The sequence below is a fragment of the Furipterus horrens genome, unplaced genomic scaffold (assembly GCF_987537825.1).
Source record: "Furipterus horrens unplaced genomic scaffold, mFurHor1.1.pri manual_scaffold_3, whole genome shotgun sequence".
Lineage (NCBI taxonomy): Eukaryota > Metazoa > Chordata > Mammalia > Chiroptera > Furipteridae > Furipterus > Furipterus horrens.
In genome coordinates, this window is record NW_028327173.1 from 23,118,516 (window position 1) to 23,140,756 (window position 22,241).

Consider the following 22,241-nt stretch of genomic DNA (forward strand, 5'->3'; position numbering starts at 1 on the left):
GCTCGATTCCTGGCCAGGACACATGCCTGGGTTGCAGGCCAGGTCCTTGGTTGGGGGCATGCAAGAGGCAGCTGACTGATGTTTCTCTCCCTCTCTCTCTCCCTCCCCCCACTCTCAAAAAAAAAAAAAACCAACCAAAAAAAAAAAAAAAACCCAAAACAAATAAAATCTTTAAAAAATAAAAATATGGATTAAAATGTTATTCTCTGAACATCTTTTTTGATTCCTTCCTTAGTATTTTAATAGAGAAAAAGGAGAGATCACTCTTAACCAGGGCCGCACCTGCAGCTCTGTTTACTCAGGTGTGTACTCTCCACAGTGTTTGCTGAGCTCAGGAGACTACAAATGGAGGTCGCCTGCATTGCTGATGTTTTTTCCTACTATCAGCTTATAGCCCTCTGCCGAGGCCATCGCTGATCATTGTGCCTGCAAACCCGAACAAGGCCTATCTACTCTTGGCTCCGGTGGCTTCAGCAGGCAGGTTCCTAGGATGAGCACAGAAAGCTCCAGTGCAGGACAGTCATTCTAAGGTCTGACAGCAGGTGTCACTGCAGCTAGTGGGAAAATCACAGAAACCCCAGGTCTTAGCAGCACAGAGGCAAAATAAAAATGCAAAGGAAAAAGCCTTAATTCTTAGATTCAGTTGTGGATAGTTGTGAATTTGTTGCCATTTTAAGGTTCATAGTTTTGAACTATCAACAACTAAATCTAAAAAAGCAAACTAAGCAAACAAGAAGAACAGGAACAGAATCATAGGTATCGGAATCATTTGGAGGGTTAGCAGCTGGGAGGCGGAAGAGGGAGAATGGGGAAAAGGTGCAGGGATTAAGAAGCATAATTGGTTGGTACAAGATAGACAGGGAGAAGTTAAGAATAGTATAGGAAAGAGAGAAGCCAAAGTTATATACACGACCCATGGACATGAACTAAGTGGGGGATTGCTCGAGGGAAGGGGGGTACTGGGTGGAGGGGGGCAGAGGGGGGAAAATTGGGACAACTGTAATAGCATAATCAATAAAATATATTTTTAAAAAAGAAAGAAAAAACCTTAATCCTTTCCCTTGTCACTGGAAGGAAGAAAAGGAGGAAGGAAGGAAGGGGAACACAAGAAGTTAAAATTCACCTTACAGTCACTCAATTAAGGTTGTTTTCGAAAAGCAAATAACAGCTGCCCTTTCCCAACTTTCTTCCCCACACCCTATCTCTGATCCATTTCTGCAGCCAAACAAGAGATGATGAATTCCTTGGTTATCTGGCCCAGAGGCGGCTGCACCAACCCGAGGCAGGGAGGTACCTTCTTTGACAATGACATTCACAGAGCTCTGGCTTTGCAGGTTCCTCTCATCTTTGACAGTCAAGGTGAACACGTAGGTTCCCACCTGCAGCCCGGTCACGGTGGCAACACTGCTGTTAGCGTTCTCAAGCTGCACCCCGTCAGGTCCCCTGGACAGAGAGAGAAACCAGAGGGTAGAGTTGCATCTGCTGCTCTCCTGGCCCTGCCTGACTCAGCAGGTGCAGACAATTATTGCCTCTGTGAAGACATGAACTATTGTCTCCCAACCCTTGAAAGGACAAGTTTTAAAGTATTCCATTTGGACAGGGTGTCATTTGGCCCCAAAATACAGGCCACCTGCTGACCAGAAAATTCCATTCACCAGCTTTCAAATACATCTAGCCTTATCCTTTATATGAGCATCCAGAGCATTCCAACTCTTTGCTGTTCCAGTTTGTAAAGGGAAGAAAGTGCTCTGAGGAGGTCTCTGATCAAAAGAATGACTTCCAAGTGATGTTTCTGAAAAGTATTTCTGGCCCAGTAGTTGGTTCAGCTCTTGCCAGCAAAAAAGCAAAATGCATTCCTTAATCACATGCCAAACTCACTCTTGCTGAAAAGTCAAGAGGAGGAAATGGGCCAAAGCTGCAGAGGAGTTCTCAGGGCAAACCATCCTCTTCTTAGCGGCTCTGTAAGCAAAGCTCCCTCCAGCCACTGGGTAGGGGCCACAGAGGACCTGGGCAGGACACCTGCTCTGTGCCGACATCCAGCACAACACTGCACACACCAGAGAGCCCTTCTGCTCAAGAGTCAAAACGCCCCAGAGCTTGCCCTAAAACTACAGGAAGCCCAGAGGCATCTGCAGACCTGCTGCTTTTATTTCGTTTCACTGTTTAAATTTATGACCTCTGACCCTAGTAGCCCCTCCTGAAACAGATTCTCCAAGAAGTTTGCTAAGCATTATTTCTGCTGTAAACACTAATATTATTCAACCAAAAGGTTCATCACTAGTATCTTCAATAGTTATAACTAAAACAACACCCTGGGCTGAGGAAGATTAGGTTCTCAAAAAGATAGAAACAGGGCCGAGAAAAATAATTTCTAGAATCCAATTCACCAATCATAAGTCAAGTGGCTTCTACAGTCCAATAAACAACCCTCTCCCACCATCCTCTAATGGCTGAGACCAAAAAGAAAACAGCTAGTCTGTCCTGTGGTTGCTACCTTTGGAAACAGAAATTTAACTCCTTTTTAACTTTTAACTCTTCCTTGGAATTCTGTCACTGCTTCTGGGGTCCCACATATAATCTGAATTTCAGTTGTTATGGTTTAAAGGAGCCAAAAGGAACTGTGAGAGCCAGGAATGGTTTGATTAGATAATTCTAGTTTAATTGGAATTATTTTGGTTACTGCCTTTGCCTCTGGCTAACATAGTTGGTAAATGCAGTCTTGTTCAAGGGAACAGTAACAGAGCAATGCTTTCATTTTATAGATGAATTTTCAATTCTCCTTAATAGCTGCTCTGCCCCATCCCCCCTGCCAGCCTTCCCAGTTAATTTTGAGCAACAGTATTTTTCTACTCCATTACCCCTTCCATCCTGTCTCTCAAGTGTAATTAAACTATGCATTTCATCAGATGGATTATACCTGTAAAAGCACCAGGATCACAAAGTACTACCTGGGGACTAGCTGATGGTAAGCATTTTTTTTCGTCTTACAAAAATTATTTTGTATTATTTTCTTAGAGTTGAAGTTTGGCATTGCAAAGTTTCTTTCTCAGTCACTCCCTTCCCCACACCTTGAATAAGCCAAAAAGAACAAGTAAACTTTAAAAAAATAAGTAAAACCATGCTCTTCAAAGGTCTGGAGCCTTTGCGTAAACAAGGGTTTGTGTAAATACTCACTGTGTTTTTTCCCAGAGATATGAGATAATTTTCTGATCGTCTGAGCTTTTGCTACCATCCAGGGTTGTGCTATCCACAGGAAGGGTCAGCTCTTTGTCTGGGCCTGCATCTGCCTGTGGAGGCTTGTTGTTTTCTAGAAGACAGAGACTTGGAGGTCAAAAGCAGGCAGTGCAGCTGGGAAAGGAAAGGATCCAATGGGGACATGTATTCTGGAAGCCATGAGGACCCTGCCTCTCCGCCCACAGAACTGTCAGATACTGTGGGACAGATATGTACTGGTATGGTCAGGGAGCTTACAATGAACAATGTAAGACTAAAACATAACAATTCTGAAAAAAACATGGCAGCAGAACTTAAAGAAGTTATAATGCCATGGTACGTGTGAAATATTATGCTATAGGAGTGCAAATGGAAGTGTCTGAGTGGTAAGAGAGGGCTTTCTTGAGGAAGGAGGCTTGAAGCTGGTCCTCAAAGAACACATGACAGGCCTGGGGATGGCAGAGACTATCTGCTACCCGTCCTCGACAGCACTGTCACTAGCCGAGGGCAACGGTGTAAGCGGAGGCTGTGAAGTACTCTTTCTCTCTAGCTATGAAGAAAAAGCACTAGGGAATGAACAACAGAAGTTGCTAGGGCAAGAGAAGCTGCCACTGGCTCTGTGGATTGGTGCCTCCCACTTAGACCCTCAATCAGCTCAGAGCCCAAACTCTCTTCTTCCCCAAGGTTAAAAGGACCAGCCAGCTGAAGAGCCTGCACCTCAAGGTTGGAACTTACCAGGCTGCACAATAACAGTCACTTGAGCGGTGGCTTGCTGTCCTATTGTGTCAGTCACTGTCAGTTGGTAAGTGTAGTCTCCTTCTTGCATGGCAGAGAGCTGCAGGATTGGTGTTCTCACACCCTGGATTTAAAAATACAGACAGTGAAAAAACAGCATCCCAAAATCACAATATCAAACAGTAAGTCCTGCTCAGGTCTAAGAGATCTACCCAGTCTTCTAAACGTAGCTGGTACTGGGCTAAGTTCAGCAAAATTAGTGAATGCTGGATCAGATGCTGTGAAACATCTTGTTAAAAGTTTCCCTATTAGCCCTGGCTGGTGTGGCTCAGTGGACTGAGTGCTGGCCTGAGAGCCAAAGGATCACCAGTTCAATTCCCAGTCAAGGCACATGCCTGGGTTGTAGCCAGGTCCCCATTTGGGGGTGCATGAGAGGCAACCACACATTGATGTTTCTTTCCCCCTCTTTCTCCCTCCCTTCCCCGCTCTCTAAAAACAAATAAATAAAACCTTAAAAAGAAAAAAGTTTCCCTCTTACAGGGAACAACCATCCCTGACACAGCAGCAGTTTCAAATAAAATCAGGAGCTCTCACGAGGGACAGGAGTGCAGGAGAATACACAAAGTTAACCAAGATCAGTCCCTACGACCCAAGGCAGAAAGAAGACCATGAATATATAATAACACAATTTTAAAAACACTATTCTTCCTATGAAGGCCACACACTGACCCTAACGAAGCTGCCTCCATAAAACACGGCGGGAACTCAGGATGCTACGTAACGCCATGCTGTTCTCTTACAGGTCTGTACAGATTCTGCGACAGCAGAGAAACCCAACATACTGCTTAGACTAAATCCAGGTGAAATGGGAGCTGTAAGTCCTGCCTCAGATCTAGAAACAATAGACTCTTGAGTGTCAGAAGGAACATTATACATAACTTAGAACAAACTTCCAGTGCAGGAATTTGAGAACAGTGGACAAAAACTGGCAGCCTCTGCTCTGAGTCCAGCTTGTAGATATTTTGTTTGGCCTGTATGTCTCAAGAGTTGTAAAATTTCACATAAAGACCTCAATTTCTGTATTTTCCGGAGAAGTTGTACATGCTAACAGTACGGGGGCCATACTTCCATCTGGCACCAACCAGCTGCGCCTGAGGAGCAGCTGACCCTTTGGTCTGGGCTGGAGTTCTCTGGCTCCCCACAGCTCATCTAGTTTTCTTTATCCACTTTTGTTACCCGTGTGGTGACAGACCTCGTTTCTGCTTAAATATCTCCAGAGAGAAGATACTCACCACCTAGTCAGGCGGTCTACTCCAGTTTGTAAGATCCGCACCATGTAGCTTCTAAATAGTCTGATTCTCTGGAATCGTCCTAGAACAGCTACCATTTCTCACCTGGTCTTTTCCTCTGATACTAAACATTTAAGATAAAGTTTCTGCTAGTATATTAATTTAAGGCTCCTTAAGCCTTCTGGATTTTTTAAAAAATTCATATATTCTATGCACAAATCTGACTTTAGTAATTAAAATACAGCAAAAATAAGCCTTGGATGGGTGATCCAGTCCAGCAACTCTAACTCCCCCGGGCAAGAAAAGAAACTCCTCCCTCCTACCTGCATCTCCACCACCTTCCCTTTGCTGCTGGGGCTGAGTGACCACTCATAGCTGGTGATGCCATGATCATCGGTGCTCTGGTTGCCGAAGAGGGTGATGGAGTTTTGGGGCAGGGTGATCACTTGGTTGGGGCCTGCGTTGGCCACAGGGGGATAATCCACAGCTTTGTTCACTGTCAGGCTGGCTGTGGTGGTGTTGGTAGCTCCATCGGAGTCCACCACTGTCAAGCTGTCAGGGCAAAGAGCGGTGTGCAGTCAGGGGTGGGCTTTGGTACAGAGGAATAAACATGAGAGGACTGAAAATCAAGGCTAAGAAATACAACGGGGGCAGCATTACCAGCTGGAAACCGATTCCTACCATTCCTTTGGGAAAGGCCGAGTAATACTAGAAGTTAACACTGACTGAGGGCTTACTGTGTGTCAGGCACTGTTCCAAGTGATTTGGAACTCAATAAATCCCCACAATGGCTCTGTGAAGTCCTATCCCCATTTTACTCCTTACACATATGAGGAGACTGAGGCAGAGAGAGGTCAATTAACCTGCCCGCACTTGAAAGCAGAGGTGTCGGATCTGAATCCAGGCAACATGTCCCCAGAGCCATTTTGCTGTGCTGCCTGCACGTGTCTGTGTGCTGGGACCTGTGCAGGCGTGGTCTGATCTGACCCTCTCACTTTACAGGTGGCTTAGAGAGGCTAAGTAACCTGCCCGGGGCCCCTCGGGAGCCAGAAGGCAAGCCCAGATCTCTGACTCCCAAGCCCAGAAACCAAGTCTTCAGAAGGGACAGTCATGGCCCCTATTCCTGTGGGGTTCAAAGACACTACGCTAACTAAAGCTCTGACAGCAGCAGGCTCTCCTCCCATCATCCTGCGTCAGAGGTGTACATGTCAAGAATGGACATCCTGGGCAGGCAGCCCCTGGGATGGGCTAGGAGGGCTGGCTGTGGTAAGACACGAGCCCAAGATGGAAATGAATTCTCCTACGCAACAGTCCCACAGTTTGTGCCAGTGTGAAATAGGATTGGAAAGAGGAAAAAAACGTTCATTTATAAAAACAGGCTTTTACCTAAATGATGCCTTCCAGCTGAACAGCCTAAAGCTGCTCTTGCCACCTCAAGATGTGAGCATAAGCAAGCAAGGAGGTTTGGGCTCCTTCCATTTGCTGACAGAAAGAGGAAAAGCATAGAAAAGACATGTCGTTTGTTTAAATCTCACCACCAGCCACAGACAGAGCCAGACATCTGTGGGGTTTTTCCTGCGGTCTGAAAGGGCTGTTGGTATTACAGCCCTGAGAAAAAGGGCACAGAAACATCAGACACACAGATGGGCAAAGCAACAAACATCAGAAGGAGAAAAATCCACAGTTTTCCTTTTTCTAGTTTGCCTGTTGTTTTCACAGTTGTTTGTTTTTGTTTTTAAATATATACTACTTGTCTCCTATTTTAGAATAAAAGCAAGTTACAGACAGGTGGCAAAACGGCAGCTCTGCATTACTGACTTTCACCTCAGTCCCTGGCTTTCGTGCAAGAATCTTGGAACCGAACAGCAGATGGCCACGGGGCTGGGGAAAGAGGAGGCTGCCATGTAAAAGCAGGGGAGAGGAAAAGGTAAGTGGAATCCGATTGAATCTTAATGCTAACAAACCCAAACCCGTCATTTCATAGACTGAGGCTTAGAGAAAAGGAATCACTTCCTAATATCCTATATCCAACCGAACTGCTGCAGGCTAACATTACAGTTAAAAGTTCAGGCTGCCTGTGTGACCTTGGACAAGTTACTTAACCTCTTGGTGCCTAAATTTCCTAATCTATAAAATAAGAGTAATTATAATACCTGTTACAAGGATTAAATGGGCTACTGCACACAAAGAGCTCAGAACAGTAATAAACACATAGTAAATGTTCAAGAAACAACAGTTATTATTGTTACTATTTTTAAAAAGAGCAACCTAGCCCAGGCTAAATTCCATAAATGTTAAAATTTTTATTTAGAAATCTAGGGTAAAAATGAATTCACATTTCCATGTTAAGCCAATGAGAAGACTCCAGCCTTAGTGAATGGCAACTACCTTTCATTCTCCTGAGTCTTGAGTCAGGGACAGTTCTGGTAAGTCAGAACTTGCATATTTATTTATATGGTAGGTGTTGTGCTAGGACATTCATTGCGGTGTCTCTGGTAGTGTCTAAAATTGATTAATCTCAGATCCAGCGAAAGAGACAGTCACTCATGAATAAGCTGTGGCACCTTGGCAGGTGCCACATAAGAACACTGAGTACAACATCTCTGGAGGGATCAGAGAGCCTCAGAGAAATCTGCAGGTTCTAAGAATAGGCGGGACTCCAACAGATTGAGAAGAACGTTCAAGGAAGCATCACATAACCCATACAGGCCACGTGAGGGAACAGAGTAGAATGAGCCCTGACACGGGGTTTGGGAAATCTGCATTTCAGTTCTGTGTAACCTCAGAGTAATTAGGAAATACACCGAGTGTCATTTTTCTCGGCTACAAAGTGAGGACAGTGTCATGTACACGTGGTGTTTGTATGATACAAGTGCTTTGTAACATATACGGAATTATGCAGATGTAAGAATGACTCTACACTCAGCCTCACACTTATTAATCGTACTCTAGAATGTTGACACTAGTTCCCAAAAGGACCAGATTCTCCAAAAAGTCCTAGTAGAGAAAGATCCTACAACTCATGTTCAAATAAACTACTTGTCAAAAGTAAAGATTTTGAGATATCATGAGTTTAAGAAGCATTTCCCAAAGGGAAGAGATAAGATGGTTGTAGGTTCCGTCTAGATTTTTCCTGAGAAAAGGCAAAAAAAGATGAACCCTTTCACTTAAAAACAGAAATCCTAAAAATAAGTTTGGGCTCTGCCAGGTAAGGCTTTGAAAAAGACTTACTGGAGTGGATCCTAATCTTTTATGCAAGGGCTTTTGCCCCCAAAAGCTATTAATGTTGTGACCACAATCACCACAGGGCTCAGAGAACCAGTGGAACCACAGGCTTCATTTTCAACTAACTCTACAATGAACTTGGTGTCTGTTACTCCTATAAGAATGTAAAACCCACAAGGGGCAAAAGAGGGCCAATGGTAAATTTGAAGGATCCTAATTTACCTGAAAGTGTAGTTTCCAGGGACGAGCTTACTTAGTTTTAATATGGGCGTATCTTCAGAAATCTTCTCTTCTCTCAGAGGTCCCTTAAGTTCTTCCCAATGGTACTTGACGATTTTATCATCATCAGTGCTTTCTTGACCATAAAGAAACATCGGTTACAACATGAGAGCGCTGGTCTCAGCACTTACCCAGTCTACATAAACCAGGGCAACTGCCTAGAGATTTGAGGCTAGGAAAACTTCATGAAATTACAGACTCTCTCTCCAGAGTGTTTCTTTCCTAGGAATATCGGGTCATTCTGCCTCTCTATGAATATTCCACTGCATAGTTTTCCAAGGGCTCCAACATAGGCAACCTCTGGTTAAAATGCTAAAGGGAAAATCAAACACTCTTAAATTCATGAAAAGATACTCAGTCTCATTTTTAAAAAGTGCATGTACTTCAGATACCACGTTAAACCTGTCAGATTGGTAATGACCAAAGTTTCATTAACACATTAAATGGGTAAAGGTGTGGAGAAAGAGGCCCTTTCACAAGTCATGGTGGAAGCATAAATCGATACCTCAACCAAGAGCAATTTGGCAAAATTTACCCTTGACCTTTAAATTCCTCTTTTAGGAATTTATCCTACAGATACCCTTGCACGTGTTAAATGTCATGCTTACAAGATTATTCATGGTAACATTATAATAGTGAGAGACCAAAAATAATCTAAATGATGATCAGTAGAGATAGATTGAAAACAAGTATATACTCAAATAATGAAATTATACATCCATAAAATGGAAGGCGAGGTAATCATTAAAAGAAAAAAAAATGAAGTATTTCATATATTGATTCAGAAAAATTCTCCAACATATATAAACAGGCATTGTATATAAGTATGTATAACATTTTATCATAAAAACTGGTATGCCTCTTCTTATATATGCATAAGATATCTCTGGAAAGATATATAAAATATACCATTGATTGTCTGGATCAAAACTGGAAAGTTGGAAGACAGGGATGGTAGTGATTATTTTTGTTGTATACCTTTATATATTATTTAACTTTGACCTATTCAAAAATATAAAATAAAATGGTACTGTATGAACCTTTCTACCGCTCTCACAAGTGCTTCGTCCTGATCCGTCTCTTCTCTCTTGGCCTGCTATTCTTCTAGCCTCCTGGTCTTGTCAGAACTCTCTACATGAAATGTTTAACACCACTAGAGATTCCTCTGCTAAAGCAGGGACTACCTCTGCCAAAAACCACCATTGCTGCTAAGACAGTCAGGGTAACAGGGCCTTAATGGGTTTCTAAAGCAACAAGCAAGTACTGGTGAGATGATCAGCCTGAAACCTCCTGCACACGTGCAGCCAGGATCAGTGGCAAAGACCGAGAAATCCTCTCATGTCCTCTGAAGGGAAAATGTGGGTGAGCCCAGGCAGTGGTGTGGAGCACATTCTGTGAATCTCTCCAGGAGAACACTGACAAGGTTCTTGCTAGGCTGGGTGGAGAGCTCCTCAGTTAAGAGTCTCAGTGGCTTATCTTGCCATGATAGGAAAGAGCTGTTTCCAAACCTGAGGATGGCAAGTCCATCTAAGAAAATTTGAAAACCAGCAAATTTCAACTAAAATAATGCTAAATACATACATAATCCCACTTTCTTACTATCTCAAAATAGAAATATTACTTCAAACAAACCACATTGAGAGTCTTAAATAGAGCCTGTCTGGTTTTTGCTTCCTAATCAGTTGCTTCCCATGGCTGGCCTTCCCATAACATGGTCAGGAAGCCCAGACAGAGTGCAGACGTAGCCGGCCAACCCTGCTGCCAGAGCAGCTGGCGAGTGCTCCTCGCCGACGTCACGCTGGGGAAGTACTCACGGCTGCCATCGATGACTGTAGAGGTGGTCGGCAGAGAGATCTCCTGGAACTGTGGTGACACAACGGCAATGGGGGGCCGATTCTTACGGGGTTCTGCAAGAAAACGATCGGGAAGAAATTAAAAGAGGGACTTTGTAAATTATAGGAGGAGCAGGCCATATCTGGTTGGATTATAAATGTTTCCATTACATAACTGGTGGCTGAAGCATCACCAGATCCAAAAGGCACAAGACCGGGTTGGCATTCTAACACAAGACACCTGGTAGTGTTAAAGCCTCTTCCAAACCTGACTATTCCTAAGACTATGCCCTGTGCATTCTTCCAATGCTCATGGGCTATGTAATTCATGGAAAGTACTAAAGCAGCAAGTGACTGCTTTCAGGCAAGCTGACCGGAGGCAGACAATGAATAAGCTTTGTGCAATAAAGGCCTTGGCAAGCAAACTATCCCTTGCCACAAGACTGTGCTGAAAAGATAACAGGTAATTTCTCAACCACCCATGAGCTGGTTGTGTCAGAAAACAGTATTAAGAATCTGTGCCAATGTATGTGCCACTTGCCAACTTCCCCTAAGAATCTATGAAAATGCAAAACAAGATAGCTCCTATTGCACTGCCATCTCCTTTAAAAGACTGATGGAATTTGGTGTCCAAGGTGAGAGAAAACTGGCAGGGTTTCAGTGAGAAAGTCTGCAAAAAGGCCCACATTTCTAGAAAGAGATCAGAAAGGGCAGCCACTTGGCTGGTTCTCTTACATGCTTCTCCTAGGCTTATGGCTTTCTTGTGTCTCTCAATTACAACAGATGGTCCTCTCTCAGCATGATCCACTTGGAGAAGTGGTTCTCAGGTGGATAGGCTATTGCTCGGGTCACACTGCACGGTGGGTCAAGTAACTAATGGTTCCCTGCCCGGCAAAGTGTTCCAACTAGAACCAAAGTATACGAGTATACTTTGCCACCCTAACCTTTTGCTACATTGGATTAGGAATTGCCCAATAAATGTATTACAAATAAAGAAAGGGAATTAAAAACCCTGAAGGTCTGATCTCCACCTCCCTGGGAACCCTGCAGAGGGCTGAGAACATACCTGGTTTTACAGTCACGTTCACAAAGCCTTCCCCTTGGGAATTCTGACCACTTACACTCACTTTGAATTCATACAGGCCTGGAGTGAGCTGCAGAAAGAACAGAAGATCTCACAGTCAACCACAAAGAGCAGCAATTATATACAAAATCACACCTGTGTGAACTTTCCCAAGCTGATTCTTGGCACTCTCCTCTTCTTGCACTATTTCAAAATGGAGCAAGTAAACTAGCCGAAGAGATGAAACGAGGAATTATAAACTAAAAAATCATAGCTTTTAATGTGAACCTTATTACTAGCTGACTCCAGAACAACAGAAGGGATTTCAATATCTCTGTACTCCCATTTTCATTTAAGAAGAACATTAAGGGCCCAGGCATCCTGCTTCACAGTTATGAAATTAAAACAATCATCTCTGCAAAGAAAAACAATTTGTAAAAATACCAAATAGCTCCCAAATATCTGACTATTTTTCCCTCCTGACTTTCACTAGCTGTATAAACATAATAGAAAAGAAAAAATAATCACCTAAAATCCCACTGTCCTAACACATCAATTAATCATATTTCTCTTATTTCCTCCCAATCATTAACCGCACAAAAAAAATCATTTTAAACAGCTGATCCATTCAACTAACATTACTAAGAACCAACTGTGCACCAGCCACTGTCCTCGGCCTGGGGTTTGGAGATAAGTAAGGTAAGATCCCTGCCTTCAAGGAGTTTGTATGGAAATGGTATTTGGGGTCTAGCTGAAATCAAAGTATGTATTAAACTTTTTATTATTCTTTCTTCCATTCATTTAGCATGAACACTTTTCCCATTGTAACAGTCTTTTTAATAGTTATTTTAATGGTTGCAGAATAGTATATGACTAAATGTGCCATAATTCTCATAAGCATTCCACATTGCTGGGTACTTGAATTGTTTCCAAATTTTTGCTATTATAACTAATATTATGATGACACCTTTGGGCTTCTGAACTATCTTCTTCGGGAAAATGCTAGTTGACTGCATGTAGTGGTTTTGACCACTTCCTTCTTCCCGTAATGCTCTCCCCTTCCTTGGCTTTCACGTCCCTGCCCCTCCTATTTTCTTCAGTTTCCTCTTCCCTTTAACAACAGTGCTCCCCAGGATTTCAATCACAACCCATTTACTTCTTCATTCTACACACTCTCTCTGGATGATCTCATCTATGACCATAGCTTCAACTGTCATCTGTTCAAGGTTGGTGTGCAAATTTATCTCTTTAGCCCAGACCTGTATGTAACCTGATCTCCACCCCCTTCCCCCTTACTGGACTCCTGCACTCAAATGTTCATGGGTACCTCCAACTCACTCCGTCCAAATATGAATTAATTATCTGCAAACCTCCCCCAAACCAGTTGCCCTTTCTGTGCTCCTCATTTCAATGGCTACCACCACATTCACACCAACGTCCACCCAGGCGCCTAAACCAAAGTCTAGAATTATCCTAGGCTTCTCTTCAACACCTTCAGCCAATTAACTGATCACCAAGTCTTAACATCAAGTCAACCTCTATAACATTTCTCTAATCCAATCAGTTCTCTCCATTCACACTACCATCACAATGGTTTTTAACCCTTTATCACAGCATAGTTGTTAAAAGCAAGGGCGGGGGATAGGAGAGGCTTTAGAGACAGAAAATTCCAGTTCCAATCTACCACTTAATAGCTTTGTGAACTTTGGCTAAACCACTTCATTTTTCCAATTTTTAGTTTTGTCGTTTGTAAAACATATATTAATATTTACATCTTGGGGTTGTTATGAAGATTAAATAAAATAATTGCATAAAACAATTAGCACAGTTTCTAGCATATGGTAGGAGCTCAATAGGTGGTTTTTAAGTTTTATTTTATTTATTTAGCTTTTATTTACTCAGGTTATTATTATCTCATACCTACTTTTGTCAACAGATTCCTCATTGGTCTCCCTAGTCTGAGTCTTAATCTCTTCCACTCCGCAGTCAGGGTGATCTTACTAAACGGAAAATCTGAACATGTCTTTCTCCTGCTTAAAACCTTTCAAAGGCTCCATATTCCCTCCAGATTGGATTCAAAGTCCTTACAAATGCTCCGTGCAATCTGGCCTCTGCACCTTCTCCAACGTACTTGTGCCATTGCTCTTCTGATACCAGAGGGTCTGTCAGGCTGACCCACATAGTCCCCTTTGCCCACGTTTTCTCTCTGATATTTGGCCCGGGGGACATATCACCTCCCCTGATTCCAGTATTATCACTCTGCCCTTTACCCCGCAAGTTAGCAACCATTCACAACCCATCTAGGCAAATTCTAAGGAATCTACTCTAACTTCCCGGGGTTTCAATAACCCCTGTGCTGACCTAGTGCATCCCATGTTCTAATTACCTGTTTCTGGTCAATATCACCCACTAGACTCAACTGTCTTTGAAAGCTAAGATTATGATTAACTCACAGGTAAATCCCCAATGCCTGCCATATAACTAGTGTACAATCAACAATTATTAGGCAGGAAGGAAGGGAGGAAGGAAAGAAGGAAGGAAGGAAGTTAACTGCTTGACCAAAGAAAATGTAAATTTTTATGGCTCTTAATAACTACACTGAGTCTCAAAAAAAGACTGAGCCAATTTATACAGTCATGTGGCCACAAATAACCTAGCTTATCTCCCAAATTCTAAAATCCTTATGTTACCCTTCAAAGCTGTTTAGTGTATACTTGCAGCTATCACCACCATGTTTATACAGTCTTCTCATCATAAATGAAAATCTGAGAATCATACACTAACAAATACTGGATGTCAGCCAGTCAAGACTTTTGAAGGATTCACTTCCAAAAGATTGCTCCCAATTTAAGTGTGGACAGATAATTCTATATTATAAATTTTTAAAAAATGATCAACACCTCTACCCCAGCCCTGGCAAATGATAGGAGGCAAATTCACCTTGGATAGTTTGAGGATCTTGGAATATTTCCCTTCCATTTCTCCACTGTAGTCTTTAGGATGAGTAATCAGCTGCCAGTCATAGATGTAGGTTTCTCCTATAGAATGGCAGTTATAAAAATCATCAAAACACACACCCACACACAAAGAGGGCAGCCACACAGCCTGCCAATAACAAATCTCATCTAAACCTTTTTTTTTAAGAGAGAGGGGAAGGGAGGGAGAAAGAGTAAGAGAAACATCAATATGAGAAAGAAGCATCCATTGGTTGCCTCTTGTCCAACTGCAACCCAGGTATGTGCCCTGACAAGGAATCAAACCAGCAACCTTTTGCTTTGTGAGACAACAGCCAACCAACTGAACATGCTGGTCAGGGCGAAATCGCATCTAAATCTTGACAAAGCCTTAGTTCTTAAGATTTCACCCCAAAACCTACAGGGAACCAGACATTGTGTTGAAAGAAAAGGTAGAGTCTGCTGACTTAGTTACAGTCAGGGCTTCTTCCACTTTTTCCCAGCAATGCTCAAACCTGCCCCAAACCCTGATTCTGGGCCAATCCTCCCTCAAAATACCAGGTTTCTCATGGTGTGGCATCCCAATGAAAATGCACGCCCTCGCTACCAACCACTATAGATGAACTCATTGGGCACAGGGGCCATTTTCTTGCAAAACTTCTTTTGCAACAAAGAACAGCAATAACTTCTAAATAACATGGTTCAAAAATAACTTTTTACAGAGTGCCAACAATGCTGGTCTCACTGAGGTCATCACACCCTGGTGAGTTAAAAGAGCTACTTCATCCCTGCTGAGCTAAATAACACAGTGCAGAAGGTGGTGGGGATGGCCCACTTAAAACAGGCCCCACTGAAATTAATTAAGATCAAATGAAGCATTAAATGGTCCTCACTGGTAGCTCAGACTATATGACTGGGTAAGGCAAGGATAGAATGCCTTTATCTAAATGGAATCCCCCCAGTAAAATGGGTCTTAAATTTTGGGGAGCAAAAAATGCATGTATGGCTAGGGAAGAGTGGGGATTGGTAGGAAGGTTTAGTTTAAGTAAAAAATAAAAGCAAGTGTAAGAAACCTCAAATGCTTAGCAGAGAATGATCATCTTTTTCTTATTTCACAAGTTCAACAAAGTTAAAGTTAACACATAGAACCTAATTCCAAGATAGCCTTCATCTTAAAACCAGATTTTCTCTTATAAGCCTGAGATGCAAGATCCGGTATCCCTCCATCCTCTCCAGACTGCCCGTTTTCTTCCGGCCGGCTCCCACCCATGTCCGCACATGAGTCAGATGAGGTAAGGGGCAGGAAAGCAGCAGCCCAAGGAGGGCTGGTGCTGAGAGATGACACTTCTTCCAACTGTAGTTGGATATTTTTTTCACACAGAAGACAGATCCACACTAGCTTGGGAACTGACAATTTTATAATATCCAAGGCTAACAACACAAATTTCCAAAAAGAACAATATTCCGAGGACAGAGAGCTCAGGGGATAAATTATGTCTTATAGCCAGAAATTTACCCAAGGGTAGGAATGACTTGAGTATAGGCCGGTTAGACAGAACGCTGGTTTTAATGATTTAGGGCAGTGGTTTTCGAACTGTGCCTCCAAACCCTGAGGGATCCTGAGGGGTGCTTCAGGGGCTGCAGAGGAGATGAGGGGGATGAAAAGCAGGCAGAGCTGGTCCTGCCTCAGTGTCCTCAACCTTTGAAAGTTTTGAAAACACCCACCTCATGTATCTATTAAAGGCTGAAGAACCTGGAGAGTGGAGAGTTGAAAAGAATCTGTTTCTGAACTGTGTTTGGGAACACCGATCTCCAGGGCGATATGAACTCACAAAAATGTATATGCGAACGGGGGTTAGAAAGGAAAACACTACAGTAGAGCCCAGCACATCCTTCACCAAAGAGGGGAAGCGATGGCGGCTCAACGCTGTTCTTCCCTCACCTCCATCTCCAAAGACCATGAAATCCATTCTCCTTACCTACCAGGAAAAAGCTTCTCTATAGGAAGGTGGAATAAACTGACAAGGAAAACACAATTTGAGGGCACAAATGTAGAACAGAAAGAGCATTCAGGTTCTGGAAAAGTACTTTTTGCATAAATACACTACTTGATATCAGGCCCAGAAAGTATCAATATTATATTGGAAATGTGTATACCTATATAAAACTCAAATTTACAAACTATATAAATTATGGGATGATTAATTTATTATTGAAGAAAACTTCTGCAATATGATTCTCTTTCATCTCTCAAGTATGCATTAATATGTATACCTAAAATGGAGGTACCTCTGCACTGCCTAGGGTGGCTCAGTAGGTTGCGCATTGCTCCCCAAAGAAAGATATTGCCGGTTTGATTCCCAGTCAGGGCATGTGCCTGGGTGGGGGCATGCGAGAGGCAACTGATCAATGTTTCTCTCACACATTAGTGTTTCTCTCCCTCTCTTTCTCCCTTCCCCTCTCTCTAAAAATTAATATATAAAATTTTTTAAAAAATAAAATGGGAGTACCTCTTCCTAAATTGAGTATGACATTCTACTTGACTAACATTACAAATGACAGTAATATAGACCCGATGCAATCATTTTCCATCAAATTATGCTTCACTACATGTCACAGATAGTCTTAAGAGAACATGTATGTGTTTATAAGTCAAATTTTGGCATATTAACGCATACTTGAAAGGTGAAAGAGATGCTCACATTACAAAGTTTTCTTATATAATAAATTAATCATCCCTTAATTTATAGTTTGCCAATTTGAGTTTTATATATTACATTGGGCCTGTCCTTTTTTTTTAGTAACAAATTTATAGTAGCAATAATCTTGAATAACTTCTCTACAAATTTTGTATCTGTTATTTACTAGTTGTTTGGTCAAGATAAAGAGGTAAACCTGAGTCTCAGTTTCTTCATCTTTTAAGTGGGTAAAATACAACCTACATTTAATGAGCATCAGCTATATGCTAGGCACTGAAGTGGGTGCCTTATATATACTATTTCATTTTGCCCTTAAATTAACATAGTTATGTAGGAATCATTCTGATTTTACTGAGAAAGAAATAGAAACGTAGAGAAGTTACATAACTTTCTTAACATCATTCAGCTAATGACTGAATGATGGCTTTGAACCCAGGCTTGACATTAAAGCCTATGATCTCAAACATTATATTACCTCTTGTATCACATAAATATTTGTGCATTTGTATGCTATATCCTATTCTCACAGTATTGTTGGAATTGAGTAAATGAGTTAAGGTAGTAGATATCATTATAAATCAAAACATTATCCAAATGTACAGGATGTTTTACCTTCAAGTGGTTCTTGGAGAACATATGCATTTAACTGAACTTCATTCTTGGGCAGGGTAATCTGGACACTCTCTCCAGCAGATACCACCAGTTGCTTTTTAACTGCAAACAAAGAAAATACACAAGCGATAAGAAATTAGATCCAAACTATCTCATTTATCTCCTTCCTTTTGTGGCCAAATTTATTTTATAAACAATATTCAGTGACTGCCTTCATTTCCTCATTAATCATCCACTCTGATCACCTGAAATTTGATTCTGCCCCCCCCCCCCTTTCCACTGAAAAGGATCTTTTTAGGTCATTAACAAACTGCTTCTTAGCAAATCTAACAGCTGTTTCTCAACCCTCATCCTTCACCTCTGTGGCATCTAACACTGCTGACTGCCACCATCTTAAAACTTTTGGTTATCATGACACCATATTATTCTACTTTTCTTTCTTTCTAAGTTTTTCTGCACTGTATTTTCACTATGGTTGATCTTTAAGCTCTCTTTATATAGAGCTCAATAAACAGAATTCAACTCTGTTTCAAGAATCATCTTCATGTTGATAAATAACTTTCTAAATAAAATGCATATATGAAGGCCCTGCTCAGGCAGCAGTTGGTTGGTGCATCATCCTGATACACCAAGGTTGCAGGTTCAGTCCCGAGTCAGGGCACAGACAAGAATCAACCAATTAACGTGTAATTAAGTGCAACAAAAGTCAATGTATGTCTGTCTGTCTCCCCCACCTCCCACCCACCTGCCTCTATTCCTCTAAAATCTTTTTTTTAATATATATATATATATGAAGTTCCTAGAAGAAAAGGCAAGGGTTGATCACAAGGTCATCCTTTCTTTCCATTTCAATTGCTACAACCATAGACGTAGATCATTCCAAGAATCTTCATTGTTCTTCCCTCTGTTAGCTCTCCCACTCTAATCCATTCTGTCTTCCTAAAACACCCGTCATCATTAGTTTTTCTAAAATACCCACCCACCATGTTACTCTCTTACTCAAGACTCCCCTACTCAAGGTCAAACTCACAACCTGCTATTAGAGAACCACCATAATCTGATCACACCATTTCACCCTTCCTATCCAATTCTGTCTTTAGTTATATTCCCCCTTGTGTTCCCATTGAAGTCTACTCTTGGGGACTTTGCTAAAGCTATTTCCTTCAATTGGGATATGAGCTTTCTTTATCCTAATTAGAGTGCTTTGCTTTTAGCTTAAAGCCACTCTTCTTGCCAAGAAGTCTTTCCAGACCATTTCAATTTAAACTGGTCTACTTTTTAAAAAATTATTTATTCATTTATTTATTTTTAGAAAGAGGGCAAGAGAGGGGGAGAAACAGCAATGTGAGAGAAACATCAAACAAATGTCTTTTGCATGCATCCCAACCAGGAACCGGGCCACAGCCCAGGCATGTGTCCTGACCAGGAATCAAACCAGCACCCTTTTGCTTTGCAGGATGATGCTCAACCAACTAAGCCATGCTGGTCAGGGCCTGACCTACTTCTTGAACTACTTGCTAAAGTAGTTCAAGTAGAATACCACATCAGCTAATAGCAATATATTGTCTTTATACTACTCAAGAGCTATTTCATACATGTTAGGGTTTTTCAACCTTGGTGCTTTGGACCAGATAATTCTTTGCTGTGAGGAAACTGTGTTGTGTCCTCTTAAGATGTTCAGCAGGATTCCTGGTCTCTATCCAATAGATGTCAGTAGCACCCTTCCTCCATAGCTATAACAACCAAAAATGTCTGCAGGTTGTTAAGAAACACTGATTATATAAATCTGACAATAATTGTTCATTTGGTATGAGACCTTGGAATTCGAGAACTTAAAGCAAACAACTGGCTAGTCCACCTACATTTCAAGCCTGGAGGTGAGAAAGCTTCCTAGATAAAGAAGAAATTTGAGATTCATCTGTTTGCTTAAGAACACTGCATGCACTTGGGGAGAAATAAAACCATCCATTATGAAAGCGTCACCATTTAGACACCCCAGGAGGTGGAATAAAAATTCTCTTAAGCGACTTAAAAAAAAAAAACAAGAAAAAAGAAAGAAAGAGAGAGAGAAAGAAGAAAGAGAAAGAAAGAAAGAAAGAAAGAAAGAAAGAAAGAAAGAAAGAAAGAAAGAAAGAAAGAAAGAAAGAAAGAAAGAAAGAAAGAAAGAAAGAAAAAGAAAGAAAGAAAGAAAGGAAGGAAGGAAGGAAGGAAGGAAGGAAGGAAGGAAGGAAGGAAGGAAGGAAGGAAGGAAGGAAGAAACCTCTATAGTCAGAGAGAAAGTACAATGGACAAAAATGCAGTACAGTCAAACACTTTCTCAATCACAACAAAAATTATAGGCATTTTGTCTGCACGAAAAGTTATTTTAGCGCCACAAGATTGAAACCCTAAAGTTTCATGTTATATTACACCAAAAAAAATGACACCTGGAAATTAAAATTTGGCAAAAAAGTCATTTTCACTGGCTTTGCTTAACCCTGTTGACTTTTTCAGGAGTTGAAGATCAACTTAGTTTCCTTGATTAACCATTTCCTCCTAATACCTTAGAAGAGCACTCATGAAGCACAGACTTGTTAAGGCAATATTATATGTATAAATCTCCTTCTTATGGATAGCTTTAAAAAATAAAAACGCTGTGAAAATCAGAGAGATAAATATCTGACCTACAATTCAGCCATTCAGAAGGCCAATAGGTGCACAGATCCAACTCTTTCTTCCCAGTGGCCTCTGTTTGCTTGATTCCTTGAACATTACTTAATTGAATATGTGCCTTTTAGTCCCAGGCACAGTGGAATCTGGCTCTTGGAAAATGAACCTCATAAATTCCCATAGTTTGGGGCCTGTTGAAAAAAGGATGAAGAGCCTCAAATCCTATGATTACAGGGACACTTACAGTATTATTTTTTCTCTTACCTACAGAATTAAAAGACATTCCTCCCTCCTTTCTTTCCACTAAACGGAACATTTTGATGAAAGGTTCGACTCCCCCATCCTACCTCCATGGGCACAAGCAAAGGGCCTCACCTGGATATGGTGATGACGTGCTCTGGAAAGAAGTGTGGGGCGTGGGAGTGGCATAGGTGTAGGAGGGAGTCACTGGCGGAGGGGTAGCAATCTGGATTTTCCCAAGGCTTTTTACTTGCTGAGTGCTAGGCGTAGTACCCAGATCCTCTGACGTCTCAGGTTCGACTGATACATTCTTTGACCAAACAGTAATGTCCCCAGCCAGATCTGTGGTTAGGGGGTTGGAAATTGTAATTGCCTTGTGGACCTAAAGAAATGCAAAAATTCAATTAAGTAGGCAAAAGTTATACAGCCTGGTTTTTAGGTTATGTCTCATGAAATAATTGCACATTTTTTTTTAATACACAGCTGTCAAAAATATTAAAGAAACTAACCTCACTGTCCAAACTGGTGTTAAAACGTTGATTTATATGTCATGCTTTTAGTGACTTATTCATTCAAGATCAAAACAATGTCCTACTGTGTTTTCTTCTACAAATTTTATAGATTTGGCTCTTAAATTTGGGTCTATGTCCACTTTGAGCTAATTTCTATGCATGGTATGAGGTGTCAAGGTTCATATTTTTTCCTTATAACTATCCAATTATTCCAACACCATTTATTGAAAACACTCTTCTTCCCCCACTGAATTGGTCTGGCACATGAATTGACCATATTTGTTGAGTCTATTTCTGGATTCTATTCTTTTTCATTGATTTAGTCTACCTTTATGCCAATACCACTGCTTTCATTACTAGCTTTATGGTAAACCTTAAAATTACACAGCTTAAGTCTTCCAATTTTGTTGTTCATTTTCAAAATCATTTTTGATCGTTCTAAGTCCCAATCCATGAACAGAGCTGTATTAGTTTCTTAGGGCTGCCATAACAAATTACCACAAACTTTGTGACTTAAAACAGCAGTCCCCAATTTTTTTAGTACCAGGGACCAGTTTCACAGAAGACAATTTTCCATGGACTAGGGGTTGGGGGATGGTTTCTGGGTCATTCAAGTGCATTACATTTATTGTGCACTTTATTTCTATTATTATTACCTTGTAATATCTAATGAAATAATTATACAACTCCCCATAATGCAGAATCAGTGGGAGCCCTGAGCTTGTTTACCTGCAACTAGACGGTCCCATCTGGGGGTAATAATCTATATTTGCAGCTGCTCCTCAGTGCTAGCATCACAGCCTCAGCCCCATCTCAGATCATCAGGCATTAGATTCTCGCAAGGAGCGTGCAGGCTAGATCCCTCACATGCACAGTTCACAGCAGAGTTCACACTCTGACGGGAGGCAGAGCTCAGACGGTAATGCAAGCACTGGGGAG

At 41.5% G+C, this 22,241-nt stretch overlaps 1 protein-coding gene across 1 annotated transcript in view; it reads right to left on the minus strand.

The window, feature by feature from the left end:
- The window catches only part of KIAA0319L (KIAA0319 like), a 94,357-nt gene that overhangs the window by 15,651 nt on the left and 56,465 nt on the right, over nt 1–22,241 (minus strand). Inside the window, exons 4-13 of the mRNA XM_090269094.1 lie at nt 20,926–21,172; nt 17,902–18,003; nt 14,577–14,674; nt 11,640–11,727; nt 10,556–10,648; nt 8,685–8,817; nt 5,561–5,789; nt 3,949–4,072; nt 3,175–3,307; nt 1,295–1,443 (exon numbers count right to left, since the gene is read on the minus strand). Coding sequence (XP_090125220.1) covers nt 1,295–1,443; nt 3,175–3,307; nt 3,949–4,072; nt 5,561–5,789; nt 8,685–8,817; nt 10,556–10,648; nt 11,640–11,727; nt 14,577–14,674; nt 17,902–18,003; nt 20,926–21,172 — 1,396 coding nt within the window. The remainder of the gene's footprint in view (nt 1–1,294; nt 1,444–3,174; nt 3,308–3,948; nt 4,073–5,560; nt 5,790–8,684; nt 8,818–10,555; nt 10,649–11,639; nt 11,728–14,576; nt 14,675–17,901; nt 18,004–20,925; nt 21,173–22,241) is intronic.